At 42.1% G+C, this 21,852-nt stretch overlaps 1 protein-coding gene across 1 annotated transcript in view; it reads left to right on the top strand.

The window, feature by feature from the left end:
- The window catches only part of LOC138952786 (dihydroxyacetone phosphate acyltransferase-like), a 36,572-nt gene extending 15,169 nt beyond the window's left edge, over positions 1–21,403 (top strand). The window contains exons 9-14 of the mRNA XM_070324525.1: positions 6,637–6,918; positions 7,140–7,219; positions 11,659–11,799; positions 12,716–12,927; positions 13,668–13,729; positions 13,941–21,403. Of these exons, the coding sequence (XP_070180626.1) occupies positions 6,637–6,918; positions 7,140–7,219; positions 11,659–11,799; positions 12,716–12,927; positions 13,668–13,729; positions 13,941–14,023 (860 nt within the window). The 3' untranslated portion in view covers positions 14,024–21,403. The remainder of the gene's footprint in view (positions 1–6,636; positions 6,919–7,139; positions 7,220–11,658; positions 11,800–12,715; positions 12,928–13,667; positions 13,730–13,940) is intronic.
- Positions 21,404–21,852: the final 449 nt, after the last annotated feature.

Here is a 21,852-nt window from a genome sequence, read left to right as displayed (position 1 = left end):
CTTGGCAACCATTAGGCAAGACGGTTACAACAAAGAGAGACTTTCCGTTTGTAAGGAAAAGGATCTCATTGCTGTTGAAGAATGCGGCCGCTCTTCCTTGGAATTAGCGTCTTTGACTGAGACGCTGATTCGCTCTCTCTCGCGTGCGGTTACGTCCTCATTGGATCCTTTCGTGTTCAGACAGGACGCAGATCCGAAGGACGTGGCTTTGCTCTTTGCAACCTTAGCGAGGGTCTCTTCAGAACAAATGGCAATGTCTGCGAAATTGTACGCGCAGACTGTTCTCTGGCGACGGGAAGCTCTTTTGATGGGCTCTCGTCTAGAGATAAGAGCATTCAGGACTCTCTTAGGGTCTCCCCTTTTCTCGAGGGCTCCCTACTCTGACAGGACGCGCTGAACGCACTGCAAAAGCAGTCACAGCAATCCAAGGATTTGCAGTTCGTCAAACTCTCAGAGTTGGCTTTCGCAAAACATCGGACCAAACGCAGTGGACCTCCCGCTCAATCTTTCTCTGGGTCATCCAATGCTGGTCAGAACTCAAAGACGGGCTCGGCTTCAAGGGGAAAGAATCGTTCTCGTCCTTACACAAAATCCAGACCTCCTTCTTTCGGGAAGAGGGGGTCAGGTCGAAAGCCTAACCCCCAATGATGCTCCCCCGGTCCGAGCGCCCCTGCACCCCCCACTCTTTCGGTGGCGGGAGGCCTCTTTCGGGCCTTACCAGCTTGGTTGAGAAAAACGAACAACCACTGGATTGCGGGGGTGCTCCGATCGGGGTTCCGGCTCCTTTGGAGCACTCACAGGGCTCCTTTGTCCAGAACCCCTCCTCCTTTTCGATTTCCGGCCAGAACAGAAGCCAGAGAGGCTATTCAGGCCGAGGTCGAACTGCTTATTCAGAAACAAGCGGTGGAAGAAGTTCAAGATCATGCCTCCCCAGGCTTTTACGGGCGTCTTTTTGTCGTCCCAAAAGCCTCGGAAGGATGGCGTCCAGTGCTAGATCTTTCTCAGTTAAACCTTTTTCTAAGGAAGATCAGGTTTACCATGGAGACACCTACTTCAGTGAGGGAGGCGCTCAGGCCTGCCGATTGGGTGACATCCATAGATCTATCGGACGCGTACTTCCACATTCTGATGCACCAAACAGACCGGAAATGGCTTCGGTTTGTTTGGGGCAACAGGATCTTTCAGTTCAGAGCTCTGCCTTTCGGCCTTTCTTTGGCTCCTTGGATCTTTACGATGATAGTGCGCCAATTTTGCGCTTTGATCAGAGGTCAAGGTATACGTCTCAGGACGTACTTGGACGATTGGCTGATTTTGAATCAGGCCGAATCCCTTTGTCTCGGCCACACGCAGCTAGTACTGCAGGAGGCAGCGGAACTAGGGTTCAGAATCAACGACAAGAAGTCGGAGTTGAAACCTTCACAGAACTTCACATATCTGGGAATGGTGTTCAACACAGTGAATTGGACGGTTCAACCCACGCAAAGGAGAGTAGACAAGATCCAGGGTCAGATCAGGGACACAGCGGATCTTTCTATGGCCTCAGTCAGATCTCTGACATCCATCTTAGGTCAGATGGAGTCAATGGTCTCTCTGACACATTTGGGCAGGCTGCACAAACGGCCCTTTCAGGAAGCTCTGAACGCCAGATGGGAACCGGAGTCACAGAACTGGGAGACGTTAGTCTCACTTCACGACTGGTTTGCCGACACGACCAAGCAATGGTTGATCACAACTTGGCTCACACAGGGCGTTCCCATCGTTCGTTCCCCTCCTTCGAAGCTCCTATTCACAGACGCTTCTCTCAAGGGGTGGGGTGCTCACCTGGACGAACACACGACATTCGGTCTGTGGACACAGGTGCAAGCAGCATGGCATATAAACCTGCTGGAGTTAGAAGCAGTTTTTCTGGCTTTGATGGAATTTCTTCCCTTCCTACGGAGAGAACATGTACTGATACACTCAGACAACACCACAGTGGTGTCTTACCTGAACAAGCAGGGGGGATCTCGCTCTCTAGCTTTGTCTCATCGAGCATGCGAGATTTTGATGTGGTGTCACCACCACGAGATCATCCTGTCAGCAAAGTATCTTCCAGGGAAGCTGAACGTCTTGGCGGACTCGTTGAGTCGGTCTACCAAGATCGTCCATGCATTATGCGCTTCTCCGCCTCTGGGCTCAAGTGGAGAAGCCGATGATAGACCTGTTCGCCACTCGGTATTCTCGCCGTCTGCCGATCTTTGTCTCTCCATTCCCGGATCCCGAAGCATGGAGGATCAATGCTCTCGAGATATCTTGGAGCGGTCTACACGCCTATGCTTTTCCTCCAATTCCCCTCCTCGGAAGGGTGTTGAGGAAAGCAGACCTCGAAAGACCGTCACTGGTACTGATTGCTCCAAACTGGCCAAGCCAGCCTTGGTTTCCGGATCTCCTACGGCTGGCAAGCAAGCCCCCGTTTCCTCTCGAACTCAGAAGAGGAGATCTAATCCAACCTCGATCAGGCATCCCTCATGAAAACCCACAGTGGCTTTCCCTTCACGGTTGGCAACTATGCGGGAATCACTGAGACGCTCAGGGGCTTCGGCCGCTACGCTGGATTTGATCCAGGGATCGCATAGAGGTTCAACTTCTTCAGTCTACACCTCGCATTGGTTGGCATGGACTAAGTGGTGTCAAATTAACGGAGTGAATGCTACATCTCCCCGTTCAATGCAGGTGGCAAACCACTTATCCTGGCTTGCTGACCAGGGTCTTTCTCCGGCTTCACTGAAGGTTCGTCGATCAGCAATTTCAGTTACGCTGAAACAGCTAGGTCACTCTATTTCACTTGGGGGTGTTATTTCCAGTGTGATTAAAGGAGCATCCCTTCGATTTGCTAAATCCAAATCTTCTGTCCCGGCCTGGGATTTGCCTCTTGTTTTGGAATACTTAAAGGGCAGCTGTCGGGTTGCCTGGTCTCAAAAATGCGCGGAGTCGCGTGCAAAAACGCGTTTAAGAGTTTTCCGAGTTGATTCAACTAAAGACTGTTGATTTGGTCCAGAAGAAGACACTTTCATCATTAGTTTGAAACCATTAAAATGCGTGAAACTTTCTGCTAGTTCTCACAATCCGCAAAAAAACGAAGCAGTTGGCAGGCCGAAACGACTCAAAATCCGCGACCGACAACTCTGTCAGCACAAGAAAGACGCCGCAGCGTTAGCCTTGCTGTGACGTCACTCAAGGAAGCCGATAAGGCCGCTGTGAAGTTTACAGTACAATATAGACTACAGCTGGACATCTGTAATGCTGTACGCGTGATTGATTCTTGCACAAAGTAAAGTATTAGGATGGTAATATCTTCTCAAGACCCACGTTCACATTTTCTCTTCTTTGATCTGACCGACTGCAACCTTTACAAGTCATTTCTAAAGTGGTTCACATGCTGTTGCTACTCCTCCAGTCCACCCGGTTAAACCATAAAGTTGCTCAACCACAGACCCTCGTGTCCCTTGTCAGCAGACACTGTACACTTATGAAGAAGGTCCGCTTGAGGTGTCACACCAATTACCGTGTACGTGTGAGGTACTGAATTCAAGACAAAAGCCAACTCTGTCGGTGGGAAAATCTAGGAAAGAGATGATGATAATACATCTTCAGTTACTCACTCAAGTAGATAGACGAGATAAGATAAAGGGAAGAGAGACGGAGACAAAGATGAAACAGTGGATCTAGTGTGAAAAATGGGGGAGGGGGGTTCGGCCGCAAAAAATCAAAGATGAATTTGTCAAACTGTGTTTGTGATGGTTATCGTGTGTGTGTGTGTGTGTGTGTGTGTGTGTGTGTGTGTGTGTGTGTGTGTGTGTGTGTGTGTGTGTGTGTGTGTGTGTGTGTGTGTGTGTGTGTGTGTGTGTGTGTGTGTGATAACACGTATGTGTGTGTGTGTCTGTGTATATGTGTGATAACACGTGTGTGTGTGTGTCTGTGTGTGAGTGTGTTTGTGTGTGTGTGTTTGTGTTCCTCGACGCGTGACAATATCTGCCAATAAGTTGAACAAAAACAGGGTTCAAGTGGAACAAAAGCAGGAGGGGGACGGACGACATGTTATGAACTCCGTTTTTTACTGCGAAATTTTGGCCTGGGAGAAGTCACCCCATCCTAAGTTTCTCTTCACCTACCCGTGAAGTATGCTTGAGGGCTTGACTAGACAACCCGATTGCGCCCATTACACGGCATAAAGAGAGCACCGTTCAACCCGGCCGATTCCGCGGCTGACGTCACGCGTCCAAGGGAAGTAATTTTCGAGCGGGCTGCATTGACTCGGCCAAGAATGCAAACTTTCTTCGATTAAAGACATTGTAGCATGTCTAAAGTCTTCGGACTTGTGTTATCAAGCTGTCAAAATCACCAAGTAACTTTTAAGTATAGTTTCAGTTACATGATAACTCATTCTAAGGAACAGATTTTGAGAGCCACAACCCGACAGCTGCCCTTTAAGATCACAAGCCTTTGAGCCATTGCATACAGCTAGTCTTGATAATCTCACTCGGAAAGCAGTCATGCTTACTATGCTGGCTTCCGCGAGACGGGGTAGCGAAATACATGCTTTGTCTGGTTCATCTCGAGACATCTCGTTCAAGAAAGATGGTTCGGTAGTCCTAAGATTTTGTCCTAATTTCTTAGCGAAAAACCAGAAGCCAAATAAACCATCACCATTAGTTCAGATCAAACCGCTGAGCAACATACTAGCTCCATCAGATCCGGATGTAGCTAATTGCCCTGTGCGAGCCTTGAGAGCTTACCTGTCTCGCACTAACCCGATCAGGTCACCAAAACAAAAACTACTTTTTATCTCCATTAATACAAAGAGAGAAAAAGATGTTATGAAGTCTACCTTGGCTAGATGGGTTTCCACTCTGGTAAGACAGGCTTACAAGTGGTGGCAAGAGAAAGGGGGGGGGGGGGGGGGCAGTCAGTCCTTCCTCTACGGTCAGCTCGGACTCACGAAGTCAGGGCATGGGCCTCTTCCTTGGCTGTCTTAAAGTCTGGAAGACTTAACGAAGTTTTGAATGCAGCCTACTGAACATCAGAAGATGTCTTTTTAAATTTCTACCTGCGGGACGTATCAAGTGCCCGACAGAATGGAACTTTTGGCCTGCCAGCTATGGTAGCTGCAGGTCAGATTCTCGCAAGATGTTAACTGTGAGTACATTTTCCCACCACCTAAATTAGCAATCTGCTATCTATGTGAGTTGGGTAAGAATATGTAATTTAATATAAAATTTCAAAAATAAATTTTGATTTAATTAATATACTTACCAACTCACATATTGAATTCCCTCCCAGCCTGCCCCGCAAATTGTATAAAGGGGTATATGTTTCAGGACGGAATTCTTCTTCTTCTTCTTTGTTCATGGGCTTAGACTCCCACGTTCCCTCATGTTTTTAGCACGAGTGGATTTGTACGTGTATGACCGTTTTTACCCCGCCATTCAGGCAGCATACGCCGATTTCGGGGGATCAGGACGGAATGATTGTCACCGGTATACATCCTGCTCATGCGCAGTACACCGGCAGGGGAGATAACCACCACGGACCATGCCTTATATGGCAAGCGGTTTTTGTTTTAGAGTTATTTCCCCATGTTACCATGTAAGAGTGCTTCAATGTCTTAGCAACCAAACGAAGTTATTGCTATCTATGGGAGTTGGTAAGCATATTAATTAAATCAAAATTTATTTTTGAAATTTTATATTTATCACAACCACAGTTTATTTTAAGCTAAGAAAATAATAATGAATCTGAGCAGCTGTTAGTGTTTATGATGTGGAAGAACTTTCAAATTATAATCTACAGAAACGTTGCTGAGTGTTTTGCAAACTACACCGACAATAACATGTAAGATCAAAGTTTCAAAACTTCACCGTTTTTGAGTCACTTGAGAAAAAGTGACTCTATGTAATCGGTCAGTGTTAGTCTGTCCGGCCGGCCGTCCGGCCGGCCGTCCGTAGACACCACCTTAACGTTGGACTTTTCTCGGAAACTATCAAAGCGATCGGGCTCATATTTTGTTTAGTCGTGACCTCCAATGACCTCTACACTTTAACGATGGTTTCGTTGACCTTTGACCTTTTTCAAGGTCACAGGTCAGCGTCAAAGGAAAAATTAGACATTTTATATCTTTGACAAAGTTCATCGGATGTGATTGAAACTTTGTAGGATTATTCTTTACATCAAAGTATTTACATCTGTAGCCTTTTACGAACGTTATCAGAAAAACAAGGGAGATAACTAGCCTTTTCTGTTCGGCAACACACAACTTAACGTTGGGCTTTTCTCGGAAACTATAAAAGTGACCGGGCTCAAATTTTATGTGAACGTGACTCATTGTGTTGTGAATAGCAATTTCTTCCTGTCCATCTGATGCCTCATATAATATTCAGAACTGCGAAAGTGACTCGATCGAGCGTTTGCTCTTCTTGTTTCTGAAAAGGTAGTGTAAAACTTCTGAGGTCCTGATAAGATACTGTGTGTGTGTGTGTGTGTGTGAATGTGTTTTGCTTTGTTAACAGATGCACCAACCTTTCTTAAAAACTATATAAAGAAGAAGCTTTCTTTACGCTTTCTCACAGTTTCTCACACAACGGCTTCAAACGGTTTCAGTGAACGAGTCGGCAGAAGCCATTATCCGCCACAGCCTTGCCCTGCACCCCAACATTGTCAGTGTTGGCAGCGACGATGTGGTCACGCTTCTCCAGGTTTCTCCTCCCGTCGCACATGGGCGCTCAGCACAGCAGCAGCAGATACAGCAGTTTGCAGTGATGCAGAACGCTGCACAGCACATCATGCTGTCGCTGTACAGGAACCAGGCCATTCATGTCTTCCTGCGCCCAGCCATGGTCTCCCTGGCTATCAACTCTTGCAAAGAGGAGGAGTTGTCCTTGGGTAAGGGTTGCAGTACTCTGGCATTATTTACACATTCATATTACAAAAATTGTCATTCAGTTATCTTTATTCTGAGAAAAGTCTTAATGATTGTCATTTTGAGGATAATTCAATCAGTTTGATCTCTTGTTCATTGTTGAATCGTGCCAACTTGAGTGGTATGTTCATGACTGATGACATGATATAAAATCATTCCTATTATGTTTTTCATTCTGTTGCAGATTTGTTATACCAGAAGTATGTGTTCCTCGAAAATGTCCTGTGCAGAGATTTCGTCTTCATTCCTGGGAACACACGCAAGGTTTGCAACTGACATTGTGTTATTTTCTTCCAGCTGTGAATCATTCAAAGGTTGATGTGCTTGGAGAAATTGGCTGTATGCAGCCAAGGCTAAAAGAAAATAGTCGTGTGAAGCGATATAAAAACATTTAGTCAAGTAACAGATTAACACCAACAAACAGTCATCGCCAAGACTATATTTAAGATAGTCTCGACTAAACACAGCCAAAGACCAAGACAGGTCTCGCTCGTCTCCGCGTAGCTTGCAAACGCAGTACTTAGGCCTACTTAACCTATTTTCTGTAATTCTGAGCACAGTTTTAGAGTAAACATGACATGTATATATTTTTGAATTTAGAAGAAAGTGAGGAATACGATGCAATCATTTTTAATTTAATCTGTCAGTGAAAAGTTGATTTTAATGACAACTTTAATTAGGAAACTAATTAACTAGTTTTTAAGCCTCCAAGCCGAAATGCAATACCAAAGTCCGGGCTTCGTCGAAGATTACTTGACCAAAATTTCAACCAATTTGATTGAAAAATGAGGGCGTGACAGTGCTGCCTCAACTTTCACGGGGATATAGCTCAGTTGGTAGCGCGCTGGATTTGTATTCAGTTGGCCGCTGTCAGCGTGAGTTCGATCCCAGGTTCGGCGGAAATTTATTTCACAGAGTCAACTTTGTGTGCAGATTCTCTTCGGTGTCCGAACCTCCCCCCGTGTACACTACATTGGGTGTGCACGTTAAAGATCCCACGATTGACAAAAGGGTCTTTCCTGGCAAAATTGCTTAGGCACAGTTAATAATTGTCTACCTATACCCGTGTGACTTGGAATAATAGGCCGTGAAAGGTAAATATGCGCCGAAATGGCTGCAATCTACTGGCCGTATAAAATTTCATCTCACACGGCATCACTGCAGAGCGCCTAGAACTGTACCCACGGAATATGCGCGATATAAGACTCATTGATTGATTGATTGATTCACAAAAAGCCGGATATGACATAATCAAAGACATTTATCGAAAATTTAAAAAAAAAAAACATTCCGGGGATATCATATCCACGAACTAACATGTGAAATTTCATGAAGATCAGTCGAGTAGTTTTCTCTGAATCGCTCTACACACACGCACACACACACACACACACACACACCACCACCACCACCACCACCACCACCCTCGTCTCGATTCCCCGTCTATGTTAAAACATTTTAGTCAAAACTTGACTAAATGTAATGAACATGATGAGATTTTGCAAAAGGTCAAGTGTTCTTGCTAAACATCGATTTGCATGATGTACCTTTTCTAATGCACCTTCAACTGCCTTAAAATGTATGCTTGTGCAGTGTTTGTGTAAGGTGCTGATAGATATGCTATGTCAGGATTAAATAAGAATAGACAAACTCCAACTCTGTCTAGTTTGTATAGGTTGTGACAGAGTGAATACTCTTGCTTTAATTGAGGCAAACTTTCCACATGTGCTCCTTGTCCACAAGTTTTAGACACACCCCTTAGTAGTGACTGGCCTATAATGTCACATTGGGAAAGTTTCCCTGTTTACTCATTCACAACCCATACAAACCCGACAGAAATATTTCCGAACATGGACTGTACTGGACTTAAGAATTGCATGACGACTGAAGTGTCACGTTGTAGGACATTGAGATAAGAATTGCATGATGACTGAAGTGTCACGTTGTAGGACATTGAGATAACAATTGCGTGATGACTGTAGTGTGACATTGCAGGACATTGAGATAAGAATTGCGTGATGACTGTAGTGTGACATTGCAGGACATTGAGATAAGAATTGGGTGATGACTGTAGTGTGACATTGCAGGACATTGAGATAAGAATTGGGTGATGACTGTAGTGTGACATTGCAGGACATTGAGATAAGAATTGGGTGATGACTGTCGTGTGACATTGCAGGACATTGAGATAAGAATTGCGTGATGACTGTAGTGTGACATTGCAGGACATTGAGATAAGAATTGCGTGATGACTGTAGTGTGACATTGCAGGACATTGAGATAAGAATTGGGTGATGACTGTAGTGTGACATTGCAGGACATTGAGATAAGAATTGCGTGATGACTGTAGTGTGACATTGCAGGACATTGAGATAAGAATTGCGTGTTGACTGTAGTGTGACATTGCAGGACATTGAGATGAGAATTGAGTGATGACTGTAGTGTGACATTGCAGGACATTGAGATAAGAATTGCGTGATGACTGTAGTGTGACATTGCAGGACATTGAGATAAGAATTGCGTGATGACTGTGGTGTGACATTGCAGGACATTGAGATAAGAATTGCGTGATGACTGTAGTGTGACATTGCAGGACATTGAGATAAGAATTGCGTGATGACTGTAGTGTGACATTGCAGGACATTGAGATAAGAATTGCGTGATGACTGTAGTGTGACATTGCAGGACATTGAGATAAGAATTGCGTGATGACTGCAGTGTGACAATGCAGGACATTGAGATAAGAATTGTGTGATGACTGTAGTGTGACATTGCTGGTCGTCGCGATATAACCTTCGTGGTTGAAAACGACGTTAAACACCAAATAAAGAAAGAAAGAAAGAAAGACATTGCTGGACATTGAGATAAGAATTGCGTGATGACTGTAGGGTGACATTGCAGGACATTGAGATAAGAATTGCGTGATGACTGTAGTGTGAAGTTGCAGGACATTGAGATAAGAATTGCGTGATGAGTGTAGTGTGACATTGCAGGACATTGAGATAAGAATTGCGTGATGACTGTAGTGTGACATTGCAGGACATTGAGATAAGAATTGCGTGATGACTGTAGTGTGACATTGCAGGACTTTGTGATAAGAATTGCCTGATGACTGTAGTGTCACATTGCAGGACTTTGTGATAAGAATTGTGTGATGACTGTAGTGTGACATTGCAGGACTTTGTGATAAGAATTGCCTGATGACTGTAGTGTCCATTGCAGGACTTTGTGATAAGAATTTTGTGATGACTGTAGTGTCACATTGCGGGACATTGAGATAAGAATTGTGTGATGACTGTCCAGTGACGTTGCAGGACATTGAGATAAGAATTGTGTGATGACTAGTGTGACGTTGCAGGACTTTGAGATAAGAATTGCGTGATGACTGTACAGTGACGTTGCAGGACATTGAGATAAGAATTGTGTGATGACTAGTGTGACGTTGCAGGACTTTGAGATAAGAATTGCGTGATGACTGTACAGTGACGTTGCAGGACATTGAGATAAGAATTGTGTGATGACTGTACAGTGATGTTGCAGGACATTGAGATAAGAATTGTGTGATGACTGTTGTGTGACGTTGCAGGACATTGAGATAAGAATTGCGTGATGACTGTAGTGTGACATTGCAGGACATTGAGATAAGAATTGCGTGATGACTGTAGTGTGACGTTGCAGGACATTGAGATAAGAATTGCGTGATGACTGTAGTGTGACATTGCAGGACATTGAGATAAGAATTGTGTGATGACTGTACAGTGACGTTGCAGGACATTGAGATAAGAATTGCGTGATGACTCTAGTGTGACATTGCAGGACATTGGGCCGGCTGGGGGCGGGTTGCTGTTTCATGTGCCTGTTTCTTTGTTTATTTCCGTGTTTGAAATCGGCGTGCGGGTCTGTTTTTCCCTTGTATGTGCGCGCGATAGCTGTCGCGGTGTATGAGTGCGACTACACGTGCCTTGGCATGTGTGTGCGAGTGTGCGAGGGCTGTATTTTGTATATTGATTATTTGATACATGTATAAATGTGTCTCCAGGAATATGTTTTGTTTTAATCTTGTGTTGATACTATTTAGTTCTGCCTCGTTATTAGCCATTGAGTATAACTGTTTTATCATCATTGCTTTGTTGTTGTTCTTTGGCCATTTACGTTGAATGACTTGTTACACATCGACATTGATAGTTTTATTCTTCTTCTTCTTCGTCGTCGTTCGCTAGATAGTGTTATTATAAGAACCTTTTCTAATTCCTATTAACTCGATGTTCTTTAACTATATTTATACATAAATGCATATTGTAAAGCAGTATGCATTGTTAGAGGATCTTCTAGTAGCAGTGTTCAAATGTCGAAGCTGCTTTTCCCAGTTTTACCTAAGAGACCGACTGTATATTGTGTTATTGTATTTGTCAGACTTGATTGTACCAAGTCCCTACACATGTTGTAATGCGCTTAGAGCCAAATATTTTTGTTTTTTTGTAAGGGATAGGCGCAATATAAATACACTTTATTTATTATTATTATTGAGATAAGAATTGCGTGATGACTGTAGTGTGACATTGCAGGACATTGAGATAAGAATTGCGTGATGACTGTAGTGTGACATTGCAGGACATTGAGATAAGAAATGTGTGATGACTGTAGTGTGACGTTGCAGGACATTGAGATAAGAAATGTGTGATGACTGTAGTGTGACATTGCAGGACTTTGAGCACACACTGGCCACGCTGGCCCATATCGGGGTTGTGGTGGTGGAGGCGGGGGCCGTGGTGGTCAAGAAATCCACCAACAAGACCACTGCCTTCCTCAGCCACATGTTTGAACCTTTCCTCCTGGGCTACTGGGTGAGTGTTCACATTTAGCCCCATGGAAAGTTTGTTGTAACTCTGTATGAATCTCGGAATCTTTACTCAGTATGTAATAGACCGGCACGGTTGGCCTAGTGGTAAGGCGTCCGCCCCGTGATCGGGAGGTCGTGGGTTCGAACCCCGGCCGGGTCATACCTAAGACTTTAAAATTGGCAATCTAGTGGCTGCTCCGCCTGGCGTCTGGCATTATGGGGTTAGTGCTAGGACTGGTTGGTCCGGTGTCAGAATAATGTGACTGGGTGAGACATGAAGCCTGTGCTGCGACTTCTGTCTTGTGTGTGGCGCACGTTATATGTAAAAGCAGCACCGCCCTGATATGGCCCTTCGTGGTCGGCTGGGCGTTAAGCAAACAAACAAACAAACAAACAAACAAACTCAGTACATAATGTCACTTCCACAGGGCTACTGCGGGAGAATGCATGAAGAGTACCAGCAGGTGTACGTGTGGTGGTAAGAGGTGATGGTGGTTTCTGTTATCAAAGTCTCAGCAATACAGGAATAAGGGAATAACAGGAATACTGCAGTTGCTGTTTGCTTTCTAAAGATTCCTCCAAGACACAAAAAATGTCAAATACCTAATACCGATAGCATCATGACTTTTCATTATATGCTGTTTATATTTTCCTAGTGGAAAGTTCATTAGCATAGGTCTTGAAAGAAACAGACAATATGTTTGTTTGGTAATGCTTTACATTAATGGTACAACCTCTCTGGATGGTATCTGATGAAAACACTGGTAACAGAGCGTCTTTAAGATAAAAAGCTTTCTTCTGCTTCCATGCTGATGTGCAAAGTTAAAATGTTACATCTTTCTCTGTCCTGTCAGCTCTTGTTACATTATGTCACACATACAAGTAAAACACGCGACTGATGCAGATTTTTTCTTTTGCAGCTGATGTGTCAGTTCCTTCTGTCTAGCCGCATGCAGGTGGCAGCCAAGCCCTTGGCCCGTACCCAGAAAACCCTGACCCGTGAAATGCAGGTGCTAGCTGCACGCTTGATCCAAGAGGAGACAATTCGACATTTTGAGATTCTGTCCCTTGATATGGCCAACAACTGTTTGCATGCCCTCTTCCACATGGGGGGCATCAGCAAAGAGAAAAGGTGGGTATCGGCTTGGAGGTGAAACGCCTGAAAGTAAACAGGCAGCTGCCTTGGAGTGTGTGTGTGTGTGTGTGTGTGTGTGTATGTGTGTGTGTGTGTGTGTGTGTGTGTGTGTGTGCATTTTACAAGCCCTACTGCCATAAACATAAGAGAAATCCCTGACATGAACTAACATCTAAACCGTTGCTTTAATTGAGTCACTTGAGAAAAAGTGACTCTATGTAATCGGTCAGTGTTAGTCTGTCCGGCCGGCCGTCCGTAGACACCACCTTAACGTTGGACTTTTCTCGGAAACTATCAAAGCGATCGGGCTCATATTTTGTTTAGTCGTGACCTCCAATGACCTCTACACTTTAACGATGGTTTCGTTGACCTTTGACCTTTTTCAAGGTCACAGGTCAGCGTCAAAGGAAAAATTAGACATTTTATATCTTTGACAAAGTTCATCGGATGTGATTGAAACTTTGTAGGATTATTCTTTACATCAAAGTATTTACATCTGTAGCCTTTTACGAACGTTATCAGAAAAACAAGGGAGATAACTAGCCTTTTCTGTTCGGCAACACACAACTTAACGTTGGGCTTTTCTCGGAAACTATAAAAGTGACCGGGCTCAAATTTTATGTGAACGTGACTCATTGTGTTGTGAATAGCAATTTCTTCCTGTCCATCTGATGCCTCATATAATATTCAGAACTGCGAAAGTGACTCGATCGAGCGTTTGCTCTTCTTGTTTTCAGAGATGGTGTGACATACATGTATCCCAATGTTGCCAAACTGTCAACTATCACAGAACAGCTTGGTAAGTGCTCTTACACATAAACGAGAGAGAGAGTGTGTGTGTTTAGTGATGGTGAGGAAGAATAGAGATTTTTGTATGTGTATATGAGGATTTGTTTGTTTCATCCTGTACATTGTTGTACATGCTACATAGTGAGGAGTAAGACTCATCAAAACTCTTGTCATGGAAACCTGCACAAATACTTGACGTGATTTTGTTGTCCATGTAACAGGAACGTACACAGCAGTTCCACCACTACCGGCTGTCAGCATCAACCTGAACACAAAGACTGTGACTGTCAATGCCAAGCTGTGATCTCCATTCAGAAGACTACCTACAACTTAACAGCAATTACAAGATAGTACAGCTGGCCACAAGAACAAACACTGGACACGTGAAAGACTTTCCCAAGATGCTGCCTGAGAGATGTTGCAAAAGTTCACAACTTTTGAGAGGCCATGTTACAAGAAAATGTTTTCTTTGTGGCATCCTTGGCAGCGGGTATAGAATTCGCCTGCTGGGCATGACATATACTGTGTGATTCAGAAAGCCGTCCACACTTTCACTGTGCTTGTCGGCTGACAGGAAATTAAACGTATTAAGTCTGCATTGTAGAGTTAACCAACATTATTCATATCATTTATTAATTGATCCTTTTCTTTGATGTTTTGTTTTGTTACATGCACCTTCAGGCTAATCAAGTTTTACATTGTGACCCCATCATTGTATGGCCGCCAAACCACACCTTTCTTCCTGTTGGGCATTTTTCATGAGCGTTTTGATAGCTTTTTGCACATGAATATTTTCCACTGCCCTTCATTATAAATTGTGAACAGTTTGTGTCATTCACCAGAAAGATGCTCTTATTTTATACTTTTTGTTCATCATCTGAAACATGTTCAGACAGTCTGCAAAGGTATGCTGCAGAAATATTGTGCAATAGGAAGTACAAGTTTTGTTCTAAAGTAAAGTTTTATGAACTGATCATGTCATGCTTCTGTGGCCGTCCCACCTCTGCTCATGTTTTGTGTTTTTGTTATATTTTTTTTCTCCTCAGTTATTCACCTTATTGTGAACACTGCCATTACAGAGAACAATTTAATCAGTCAGTGTTCAGGGGCACCATAGCGTTGATACAGTGGTGGGGTCCACAGCAGCTTCAATTTGTTTTTATAGTATTTAAGCGCATTAAGTGCACAAGATGTGCTGATGCATGACACCATCAGCTATTTAGTTCAATGGTTTCTTTTCAACAAAACAATTCATTTTTGAATTAAAATGTTGTTCGGTTATAATGGTCTCTTTTTTTTAACAGTATAAGAAATGCCATTTTCTTGGGCCTCTTCTTAAAGGCACAGTAAGCCTCCCGTAAACCATCACATAGCTCCCCGAGCGTCTACATACAGTACAAGCATACTTCCATTTAAACGCTCACCGAACGGGAACATCCTGGCTGCTTTCTGTCGAGCGTGAGAAATTTTCAAAGAATTTATTTTCGTGGACTTGGCCCTTTACAACAATGGCGCCTCGTTTTGGTGCTGGATGGCTGTTATGAATATCCCGGAAATCACGCCCGGACAGGTAAGCCTCCCGTAAACCATCACAGATACTGTCAGGCTTTTACACACAGTACAAACACCCTTCCATTTGAACGCTCACCAAACAGGAACATCCTAGGTGCCCTACGTAAAGAGCGAGCAATTTTTAAAGAATTAATTTTGCAGATTGTCTCGAACACTTTTTGGACCCATCCTGAACTCTGGTCAAAAATGAGTTGCTTCCCTGGATCCGTATAATCAGAAAGTTTTTGGACCGTGGTGCGTTTTTGCGCTAGACCTAACTTTTAAAATCTAAATAATAAATTGACAGCGTGTTTTCATCAAGACAAGATCAGTGCAATTCGAAGTTGTGAAAGTTTGAAAAAAGAAAAGCCCGGAAGTAGGGTCACGCAAGAGTCGTAGCAGACGACGGTTTATGCGGCATATTGCCGTTCCTCTCAACAGTCAAAAGCCATCGCTAGAGTTCTTGTGAACCACAGCCGTTTGTTTCGTCCATAAAAACGTGCTATTGTAGATAAGCTGACATCGAGTCGCATTCAAATGACTAACTGACGACTACATTGTGAAAAAGGGAAACTGGATCACACGGGTTCACGATGGCTCAGGGGTAAGATAAACCACGCAAAAATAAATTCTTTGAAAATTGTTCGCTCTTTACGGAGGGCACCTAGGATGTTCTCAATCGGTGAGTGTTTAAATGAAAGGGTGTTTGTACTGTGTGTAAAAGCCTGACCGTATCTGTGATGGTTTACGGGAGGCTTACTGTGCCTTTAACACACTTCCAATCACACTTACTGTATTGTTTCAGTGTTGCGTTCTCCCATTCTTTATGCATGTACGTTGGCTGTTCCATAATTATTTAGAATCTCAGAAACGGAAACACATATCTAACCAAGCCATTTTCTATATCAATCCTTCCCCAGCCGACACCCAACTGGCCATCCTCTCAAATGTTCTCATTCAGGCCTGGGACCACTTGACATCAGCTATACCTCGTGAAGGCTCGGACAGAGTCTTCAGGGGTCTCTAACCGTGTTTCCGCGGCTATTTCTTAAAATCCGAGAACAGGCTGAACTAGCATGGGGAGATGTCAAGAAAATAGGGTGGATGCAACCAGCAGCAGTGCTCCCTTTGGTGCCAAGACATCTGTAGTCGCAAAGGCAGTATACACAGGTGCGTTGCCATGTTACAGTATAAGCCCTCGAATACCCGTGTTTGGACGGTGTTTGTGCCAAGCCTCGAATATTTCCGACCATTAGCGGTGGACACAGCAGTCACACATGACTGTATGCCTGTCCTTAAGGGTCACAGTGTTTAAATACCTTGATCTAGCGACGAAAGATGCACAACATTTTTTAGGGCTTCTTGTTATTTGAACTTGGTAGGGGTTGGGTCACCTGGTTAAACACCCGAACAGACGACAGTTGTTTGGTTTCAGATTGGAACTAATTAACCCAGGTTTCGTCACCACTGACGATATTCCATGGACAAGCCATTGCTGATTTTTTCAAGTATTGTCAGGCAACACTCTGCCTTACCCCTCTTTTTCCCGTCACAAGGTACATGTGGTACCCAACTGGCAAATCGCTTTGGGGCCATTAAATATTTGTGTAAGATCTTTTCAAATGCAGAGCTTTTAATGCAAAGCACTTAATGCGATGAATATAATTAAGTGATCTTCTTTTATTATCTGTTCAACAGCGCCAATGTTTTCGAGGATAACGGATGAAATGAGTAGACCAGGGTGGGTATCATTTTTGAGGCTCCGTCTACCCGGTTTGAAATTGCTGTACCGGTTTTACACCATGGCTCTACAAAGAGCGTTCATCCTAAAACATTTCATCACACTTTCATGCAAATCGGCCTCTTTTAACCCTTGGTTTGTAGTTATTGTATCGGTCTGAAATCGCGAATTTGAGCTTCATGACACAATTTCATACATTGCGCGGTGAGTAACTTCCCGAGTCAACCATATGAAAACGACATAACTCTGGATCTTCATTTTTTGTGTCAAGTAGTCTATTATTTGACGGCATGATTTTGTATATAACGCCATATTGCCAGGAGCCTGGATTCTAAATAATAATGGAACAGCCGTGTCTGCATCGTTGCATTCCCTGAATCATACTATTTCAAGTATAGATTCAGTATCTGATGGTCTTTGGATGAAAAGAGGAAGGGTGTGTGCATGTGGGGAGAGAGGGGAGGGGGTAACATTTTATATCTTCTAACGTTTAGTGGGTAGGTTTTAGTTTTTCAGTTCTACTTCTAATTTTAAAATATTTCTTTTGTTACTTGAACTTTTATTGCTGTGTATATTTAGTTGAACATTACTTTTTCTGTGATAAACTATGCGTTTACTGTTCACTTGTTCTACACTAATCGTCATAAAAAACTAAGCACATACATTTAGCTGTAGGACTTTGTGATGCGGCCAGTTATAGTAAAACCAAGTATATTGCCAGAAAGGTTATTTATTCCCCTACCGTTTGAAACAAAGAGTTTTATTTTCATCAATTAGTGCTTATGCAGTGTACCGGAGACCTAGGACACCCCCCAAAATCAAATTCCCAAAAGCAAATTTGCAGACACTAAAATACACAAAAAATCTAATTGTAATATTCATTTGTGTGTAAAGTGTGCAACATGCTGAATTTTTGCAACTATGCTGAAAAGAGTTATTACAGTTGAATCAAACTTTTCTGAAAAGTTACAGTTCGTCCAAAAAAACTCATCAAAACGCCATGATATTTTACACACTCTTTTACAATTGAATTGACAATATTCATGTCAAATAAAGCAATACAACTAGCCAGTACCAAACTACGGTCTTTTTACCCACATTGCCCACAAGAAATGACACCAAAACAGGCCTTTTACGGCTTCTGACGAGGCTGACACCTGTCTTCTTCAAAATGACAAAACAACACCGCTAGGCACAACAGCTGAACCAAATCAATTTGTATGGGTAGAAAATTAGTTGTTCTTCAATTTGAGATCAAAAACGGGGTCACTTGCTCATTTTGATTTTTGTGTGTATTTTAGTGTTTGCAAATTTGATTTTGGGGGGTGTCCTAGGTCTCCGGAACACTGCATAAAAACTAATTGACAAAAAATAACTCTTTGTTTCAAACGGTAGGGGAATGAATTACCTTTCTGGCAATATATTTGGTATTATTATAACTGGCCGCATCACAAAGTTCTACAGCTAAATGTATGTGTTTAGTTTTTTATGCAATTAGTGTAGATTTTGATCCCTTGTTTCTTTAATAACTAAGTGTATCTGTGTTTCTTTCCGAAGGCAAAATCTGAGCTAAAATGTTCAAACTTTTACAGATAAATCCATCACTATAAATCCACACATTGATGCTGTGGGCTTTCTTTCAATTTCTCTCTACTGTGCACTCAAAAACAACAGACTGTCTTCCTTCTGATGTCAAACTACATGACGAATGGCCTTATTTTATTGTCATTTTTGGTGTAGACTTGCCACTCCACAGCATTTTGTTTCATGACGCACTTGTCAGCGGCAGGGCTAACAGTAACAACTGTGCAATACTGTTCATCTTGCTCACAGTTGCAGCCTAATATTTTCATAGATACAAGTACATTTGTCCATTGATTTGATGAATGCCAGTAATGCAGTGCATTCATTAATTAAAGTACAAAATAAAGTTTTGAAGCAAATTGCTTCATAATGAGTTTCACTGCATGCTATAACCTCATTTTAGTGTAAATGCAGACAGTATGTGATGTAATATTATGAAGTTCCAAGTGAAGTCATTCTCATGTTTCACTGTATGATTTCATTTTAATTTATTGCTGCTTTTGTTTGAATAAATTAAGCTATTTTTTTTAAATACCGTAGCTTTAGCGATGAGTGCATCCTGTGCATGTGTTTGTGTTTGTTTGTTTGTTTGTTTATTTGTTGCTTAACGTCCAGCCGACTACGCAGAGCCATATCAGGACGAGGAAGGGGGGGATGAAGGGGGCCACTTGTCAAGCGATTCCTGTTTACAAATGCACTAACCCATTACTTGTGTCCCAGCAGGCTTTAGTAAAACTAAATTAATACCTACTGGAAGATTACCAGTTTCCAGTATGTTAAAATAGGCTTAACCTATCTACTGCTGGACTTACATCAGAACACTAACAGATTAAACTATACATGAATCGCGAGACAAGCGGCAAGAGAAGAGATTTTTGGAAAAAAATACAGGTGAATGAGCAAGAAGGCAGAAAAAAGAAAAGAATTCATGAAGAAAAAGAGAGCATGACAGGAAAGAGGAACCAAAAATCTACCTAACAGCAAACTAGAAAGCTCCTGCGGTTCCAAAAACAGGAGGGGCCTTTAATTTCATAACCGCAGTGCCCCACTGCGGGAATGTGTTTGTGTGAAAAAAGTTGTTTCTCTTAATACCTATTACATTGAACAATTATTAAAAGCCACAATCACAAAAAAGATTAGAACAGACTCAAACACAAACCATACGCTCAATAACCAATGATTTAATGATTAAGACAGATAACAGCTGTCATAATTACTGTTCACTATGTACATTTCATGAGCTATTTACAGATCATGTAATGTTCAATTTAAAAACTTTTTGCACACATCTCATTTTATCACAATATAAGGAATATCTTGCACCACAACAGATCCCTCATTCACGTTCACTCACATTTCCAAAAGCCATGGATAAAATAAAATTTCATAAGAAACGAACAAACAAAAATCATTCATTAGCCATATTGCTCATTCGTGTTTCTCTCAGATTTTGCCTGCTTAAATTCCCACAGACACACATTATCAGCACAGAATATTGCACATTTTCACTAAAAATATGTACATGTAATGCATTAGAAAAGTACTGCTGGCTGGTTATTGAAGGATAACCACAAAAAGCAGATACCTTTGCATAATTCAATTGAAAATCAGAAATAACAAGAAACAAGACCATGGCAATTATTAGAGTAATTCAGATTATGGTGTAGTGCTCTGCATTTATGCTAAAAACATATGATTATGCATTTCCCAAAATTTGTATCTCTTAATTGCTGATGCAGACACAAACAAAGAAAAAGAAACATTGAATTTAAAGCAATCTCATCACATGAATAATAAGAAAATCCAGATTTGTAGAAAAAAAAATTCCACTTAAAATCATTTTTCTATGTTCAATAATATTTATCTTTTTACATTTAGTCAAGTTTTGACTAAATGTTTTAACATAGAGGGGGAATCGAGATGAGGGTCGTGGTGTATGTGTGTGTGTGTCTGTCTGTCTGTGCGTGTGTGTGTAGAGCGATTCAGACCAAACTACTAGACCGATCTTTATGAAATTTTACATGAGAGTTCCTGGGAATGATATCCCCGGACGTTTTTTTCTTTTTTTTCGATAAATACCTTTGATGACGTCATATCCGGCTTTTTGTAAAAGTTGAGGCGGCACTGTCACACCCTCATTTTTCAATCAAATTGATTGAAATTTTGGCCAAGCAATCTTCGACGAAGGCCGGACTTCGGTATTGCATTTCAGCTTGGTGGCTTAAAAATTAATTAATGACTTTGGTCATTAAAAATCTGAAAATTGTAAAAAAACACTTTTTATTATAAAACGATACAAATTTACGTTCATCTTATTCTTCATCATTTTCTGATTCCAAAAACATATAAATATGTTATATTTGGATTAAAAACAAGCTCTGAAAATATAAAAATTATGATCAAAATTAAATTTTCGAAATCAATTTAAAAACACTTTCATCTTATTCCTTGTCGGTTCCTGATTCCAAAAACATATGAGTTGTTCTTTGCTACTGGTCACAAGTGGGGGTCAGCTCACACGGACGCATTGTTCAATACAGTCTAGGGGAGAAACTGGTCACAAAGCACCCAGTACACGCCAGAGAGATAGGAGAATCGGCACAATCAAAGAAAATACCAAAATCATTCAATAGATCTGGAAATATTAAGATGTACATGTACTGTGAAAATGCTAGCAAAAATGGCGTCCAAAAACGGGAACGCACACTTGGTGCGTCTTTGAAGACTTACCTCCCGTTCTGTGTTGTTGATAATAGTCATGTTTGTGCTGTTTTTGTTGAAATAGTATCTAATAAAACTGATGCAGTTCTTGAAATGTTGCAAATTATTGTTGTCTTTGTGAAATGCGAGATTGTTCTGAGGCGTAATCTGCATACGGCTTTTGTTTGTTTGTTTATTTGTTGCTTAACGTCCAGCCGACTACGCAGAGCCATATCAGGACGAGGAAGGGGGGGATGAAGGGGGCCACTTGTCAAGCGATTCCTGTTTACAAATGCACTAACCCATTACTTGTGTCCCAGCAGGCTTTAGTAAAACTAAATTAATACCTACTGGAAGATTACCAGTATGTTAAAATAGGCTTAACCTATCTACTGCTGGACTTACATCAGAACACTAACAGATTAAACTATACATGAATCGCGAGACAAGCGGCAAGAGAAGAGATTTTTGGAAAAAATACAGGTGAATGAGCAAGAAGGCAGAAAAAAGAAAAGAATTCATGAAGAAAAAGAGAGCATGACAGGAAAGAGGAACCA

This window comes from Littorina saxatilis, linkage group LG17, assembly GCF_037325665.1.
Source record: "Littorina saxatilis isolate snail1 linkage group LG17, US_GU_Lsax_2.0, whole genome shotgun sequence".
Lineage (NCBI taxonomy): Eukaryota > Metazoa > Mollusca > Gastropoda > Littorinimorpha > Littorinidae > Littorina > Littorina saxatilis.
The sequence above is the reverse complement of the archived record's forward strand: the minus strand, read 5'-3'. Positions and strand labels throughout refer to the sequence as shown.